A 6,000-nucleotide genomic window follows, 5' to 3' on the forward strand; every position below is an offset into this window, starting at 1 on the left:
AAAAATTCTAATACTTATGAGAACTTAAGATTAAATTTTATTTCAATTTACCTACTTTTCAGAAAAGTGGGTAAATTGAAATAAAATTTAAATTTCTCAATGAAAGAGTAAAGATGACAAACTGAATACATGTTGTGAAGCTATGCCCTCTGTACTGATTGCTTATGTACTGAGCATAGATTGGACATCTTTAATACAAATTTCTATATTTATGTTGGTCAGGTGTTGTACGACCAAAGAAAAGAAGATTACTCAAGTTTCTGGGTCTGACTGTTGGAGCAAGTGCCACAACAGGGATAATGTTGTATTACCTAGCTAAAAAAAATTACGAACAGCGAACAAAAGAGGGCAACAACACAACTAACACGGTATGATCAAGTAGAATTCTAAGTACATGTACTTTGCTTTTTTTTAATTATTTCTCAGTGACTAAAGAGCATGTTATGTAAATGAAGTATCACTCCACATCGACAGAGTCACATTGTGTTGCACATGTTTTAAAATGGGAAATAACCTGATAACCCACAATTTCATCATCGCTTATTATTGCTTTTTAATATACTCCTTAATTTAAATAAACAATTACAATATATTTGAATTAAAGAAAAATAAAAATAGATATATGAAATGGAAATATTCTATTGACAAAGACTGTTTATCTGTTATTTTTGTTCAGATAAAACATTAAAATCTTCCATTGAACCTAAAACTTGCACAGTATAACCTTGACTTATAGCCAGAAATTCACAAGTCCAACATTGAAACTAAATCATGTGATTTAGGATTTCAGTTACATAGATGCTTAATATGAATAATACTAGTGCATTGTACTGCTGTTTTATTCAAATGTGCTCAAGGGTCAAAAGTATTTCTGCAGTGATAATTTTTAATATAGAATTTATTAAAAATGTCACATTTTAAAAATATTGCTAAAATATTTCTACTACGCTATATCACTATAAAAAAAATTCACAAAAGATGCAACACTGTCTAGATATATAAAGCTGATATTGTTATTTTTTAAGCATGACCATTTTAACATTCTCAGGGATAATCTTTGTGGAAGGGCTTTTTTTGAGGTTCAACTTACATAAATTCCTATTAGTCAAAATTACCAAATTCAACTAAGATTTGAGTCTTATAAAGCTACATGTACATCAAAATACTAGATATAACAGGTAAAATTTTGATACATTCTAAATTTCTTGTGAAAATTTCATAATGATAACAATATTTGTAAAATTTTGGTATTTTAAAATAGAAGGTTTGTAAAGAATCGTATAATTGAATTTAAAAGTGCACTCATTTTGACCCTTGAGTGTATAAAGTTTGAACAATATTTTATTTGTAACAATATCTTTTTTTTCATTATACATGTTTAAAGGTTTTATCTGATTAAAAAAAAAAAACAACACAAAATCTGTTGGCAGACTTTAAAAAATAGCATTCCTAGAAAATATTTATTCTTTAAAAAAAATCATATTTTTGAACAACACAGAAATCACACAAATATCCAATAAAAATTTTTCATCACAGTAAATTACAGATCTTTATTGATATTGAAAAAAAAACACATACACAAACATGTACAATAATCAGCAAAAAATAACTTTCCTGAAAAAGTTTTTGAGCAACAAATTAAGGTTCTCTTTAAAAAGAAAAAAAAAATACACCAGTCTTTCAAGAATCTTTAAAATGAAATCAGTCTCAAACATTAAAAAGTTAAAATATACATAAGTTATATGTTGTTCAGTTGAAGAAAAAAGTCACAAGCAAATTGTAAATAAGAAGCTAAAAGAAGACAAAAAAAATGACTTTGTCTCTGAGGGGTCATCTTAAGTAGTACTAGTACTATATACTATGTACTTCTAATTAAGAAGAATTCTCTTGAATCCAGTCATAGGTGTAAGGCTTTATTATATACAGACGTAAGTTATAATCATAAAATAAATCATTCATAAAATCACATGAAGGATTTCTCCTTGAAGTAAAGGACAATTTTGATTAGATTTTAAGTATGTGTACTGTTATAATTAGCACTTATATGTCATTACATGGTTTGATTGGTCAGTTCAAGGACACAGTGGTATGTGTGTAGTTTAACAAGTCATGGTGATCTTCCCATGTACTCCACTCGGCTCCGCAGATAAGATAGATAGCAGGAGGAAAATTATAGTCATGTTCTAGGTGGATGTTTCATCTTACTCATGAAATAGCCTTTGGAACTTATTGGAAACACTTCTGTAAATATGTATAGATTTTGGTGATTATTGATCACTGTATAAATTCAAAAAATATTGTTACGGTAATTTTCGAGTAGTGAGTAATTAATATTTTAATTATAGAACTAGACACATTTTCCTTAAAAACAATAGTTATATATATATTATGAACTCAGAAATAATACGACATTCTAAAAACTATTAAACAAAGCATGAGGTGATAAACATGTCACCGTTAACCCACCCCCCTCCCCGGAAACACACACTCACACGAGCTCGCTCTCACATATACATCAAAAAATGAAAGGAAAATAAAACTTAACCTATAAATATTTTAAAATTAAAGGACACAAACAAACTTCTACAGATAAATTACACATAGGTGTTTAACCTATTACGTAATGATGTTTTACTAAATTATGGAGGAAATCATTGTTCTTTGGGTTATGTACAATACCTGTGAACCATGCAGTAAAATGAGTGAGATTGATACATAGGTTATACTTATAGAAAGGGTGACATAACTAGTACATGACGAGTTTGATAACACTGATATCTAACTGGGCTGTGAACTTTACACATATTTCCCCCCAATATAAACCATTGATTCAGTGTGCATGGTCACTTTGCGGCCCTTCCCGTTGGGGAAAACTTCGGGTTTTCATATTTTATAAATCTTAGTTCAGTTAATTTTTGCTCAATGTTTCATCGGAGAAGATTTGCGACACATGTTGGAGATTTCTGGATAAACTACCCAACGGAGCTTAAAATTTTTGAGTTAATATAAAAAAAACATTTATTATTATATAATATTTTTTTTTTTACATCTTTAGTTGATTTGTATCAAATCAGAAAAAAACATTGCTTATAGTCACGCGCAAAAGTGAAAAACAACATGATAAATGTTTTGTTTTCACTACCACTTGCTGAAGTGGACTTCGATCGGAGTGTGCTGTACAGTACAATCATTTTAGCAGTACTCTTGACTGGTAAAAATAGATCAGAGAAATTTTTGTTCAAGCTATGGGAAATGACTCGATGGCAGACATGGTCCAAAATGGCACTTAATCGCCACAAAATCATGTTTGATGGTCTTCGTTGGGGAGTTCCATTAAGACAGATTAAGAAACTTCTTTCGATTCACAAAATAGTGCGACGCAAAAGATCCAGCATTCACAAGAAACGAGGACATAAAAATGTTAATCGCACGGTAAGAAGCGCCATGTTTTAATTCAGTTATAAAAGACAGTATTTTAAATGTTGAAACTTCAATTCGAGTTACAAAAGTTCGAGAAATAATGAGCATCGCATCATATTTGGTTGGAAATATTTTAATTTTCTACACAGGTTGTAAGCGCGGGCCTCCAAACCCCAGGGGCTTTGAGACTCGCATCTAAACGGCTATTCCATGCGGGAAGGTGACCCATAGTGGCCCCAAACTATCTAATCTTTTAATCTCTATTTTATGTAAAGTGTCACTGTAAATCTTTATTTTCTAGCAAAATTTTAATTTTAAGATGTAAATTGTGAATTACGTATTTTTTTGCAGAATAATTTGATAAACTAAAAAAATTTTTCGTTGAACGCGAAAAGAAAAAAAATACTTAAAAAAAATACTTAAAAAAAAATAAGTAGATAGCAAAACATTTATATTTAACTGTTAATACTGTTTTGAAAATGAAAAACCTTTTTTTTTTAAAAAAAATGTTCTACCTTTCGAAAACACGAATTTTAATCATGCTTTTATTTTGGTTTTGCTGTCTACCTATCTCTAGTAAATTGTGCTAAAATTGTATCTTTCTAATTATTAAATTATATATTTGCCGCAGTTGTTAGTGATTTTGATGGTGAGCACCACAACTTATTTTACAGATTGAAATGTATCGCATCATGCCACTCAAGGCGATGTCCCGAGCCTGGGGGAAATTTAACCAGCTAGAATTGCCGGTCATTCTAAGGAGACCACTGTTAGGACTGTACGTCTGGATGTTCGACTGCAAGCTGGACGAAGCCATGGAAACGGAACTGAGGAACTATCGCAACCTTGGTGAATTCTTCAGACGTATTCTAAAACCGGACATGCGACTGATCTCAATAAAAGAAGAACTGGTAAATTTTTATGGCAATTTCTTATCCAGGAATATCTTCTGTTTTGTTATATTAGCTTGCTCTTCCGAGTGATTATTAGGTGGCATCCAATGGGTAAAGCGTGTCTGACTGCACTCTAAATTACACTGGTCAAGTCTGTTTTGGTGGCTATGCCTGACCCAGACTTGGTTTGACATAGACCAAACTTGCTTGGATAATGTATATTATAAATGTTTTCCATTCAGTGGTAATTCAAAGGTTATGTATGCATAGTGAGTTACCATCTATACAAGTTAATTTCAGTTACGTGAACTCTACTACCTAAAAGGCCTGAATTGACGGAAGTGTAAGCTATACTAAAAGATAACAATGACATGAAGATCATGAGATATGTATTAAAATAAATTTTCTTTATTATTTTTTTTAACCAGACAAATCCAGCAGATGGAAAGATCCTTCACTTTGGAGAAGTTACAGATGGAATTTTAGAACAAGTGAAAGGAGTAAATTACTCCGTCAAACATTTTTTGGGACCACAGACCTGGATGAACGACTCTAACGCCCCCACACCACCGGCGAACATGACGGACGAAGAGTACTTCCGGGGATTGAAATTAAGACCCGGAAACAAACTTTACCACTGTGTTGTGTACCTGGCTCCTGGGGACTACCACAGGTTTCATTCCGCTGCCAAGTGGGACATTACCTACAGACGCCATTTTCCTGGTAGGGTTTACTTTATTTTCAAATAAAAGAGTAAAAATGAATGAAAATTAATGCCAAAAGTTAAATTGGTTTTAAAAATTTGTATAATCCAACTGATATAAATTCTGTGCTATCTCTTTATTCAAGGAGAACTACTGAGTGTAAATCCAGGTATCGCTCGTTGGATCCACGGTCTGTTTGTCCTTAATGAACGAGTGGCTTACATGGGGGAATGGGAACATGGCTTCTTCTCCTATACTGCAGTAGGCGCCACGAATGTAGGATCCATCAAGATTTACTGTGATCAGGTAGGTCATAAAAGTTTACGTTCCTGTATGAGTTTTTTCTTTAGTTTGTTTTATCAATTCTAGTAGTTGATGCATACTTATGAATATAGATATTACAAGTAAAGTGATTAAATTAAGCTGTATGCTAGATCATTTATGATCGGGCTTCCACAAATTACAAATATGAATGTTATAAAGACTTCAAGTTTAACAAATATACTGTAAATAGTTGTATGAAATTTTGTAAACTATAAATGTAACAGCTATGTTGTTCACTTGTTCAGGAAATGATGACGAACGTAAAACATCACCCAGACACGCGTCTTACCCCTGGTGTGTACTTCGATAAAGACTTCCGACAAAACCCAATCCATGTGGAAAAGGGTGAAATGTTTGGCGAGTTCAATCTGGGATCCACCATTGTGCTGGTATTTGAAGCACCTGAAAATTTCGTCTTCAACGTCATCAACGATCAGAAAGTCCGCATGGGTGAACCAATGGGCACGTGTATACCATAAAGTAACTGACAAACCGGAAGTGGAGAACGCAATATCTGTGATACATTGACCTTATTCATGAGCTGCTCAATTTTGTTCTTTATTGGAGAGATGTAATTGAAAATGACGTCAATATGTCATTGAGTTTTTTCAACTCTGAAAATGCTTTTAAAATGTAACTGTAATGTCGCAACTGGTGTG

The 6,000-nt window shown here is 32.4% G+C and overlaps 1 protein-coding gene across 2 annotated transcripts in view; it reads left to right on the forward strand.

Moving 5' to 3' along the window:
* Nucleotides 1-6,000, forward strand: part of LOC133171990 (phosphatidylserine decarboxylase proenzyme, mitochondrial-like) — a 9,687-nt gene extending 3,687 nt beyond the window's left edge. The window contains exons 3-7 of one of the 2 annotated variants that reach the window (XM_061306784.1): nucleotides 223-368; nucleotides 4,095-4,331; nucleotides 4,742-5,036; nucleotides 5,163-5,323; nucleotides 5,587-5,999. In XM_061306784.1, the coding sequence (XP_061162768.1) occupies nucleotides 223-368; nucleotides 4,095-4,331; nucleotides 4,742-5,036; nucleotides 5,163-5,323; nucleotides 5,587-5,820 (1,073 nt within the window). In that variant the 3' untranslated portion in view covers nucleotides 5,821-5,999. Of the gene's footprint in view, nucleotides 1-222; nucleotides 369-3,102; nucleotides 3,433-4,094; nucleotides 4,332-4,741; nucleotides 5,037-5,162; nucleotides 5,324-5,586 lie in introns of those variants that run through there. The other variant, XM_061306783.1, reaches the window with a different exon arrangement.

This window comes from Saccostrea echinata, unplaced genomic scaffold, assembly GCF_033153115.1.
Source record: "Saccostrea echinata isolate AGI-Se365-2 ecotype Australia unplaced genomic scaffold, CSIRO_AGI_Sech_v1 ptg000054l, whole genome shotgun sequence".
Classification (NCBI taxonomy): Eukaryota; Metazoa; Mollusca; class Bivalvia; order Ostreida; family Ostreidae; genus Saccostrea; species Saccostrea echinata.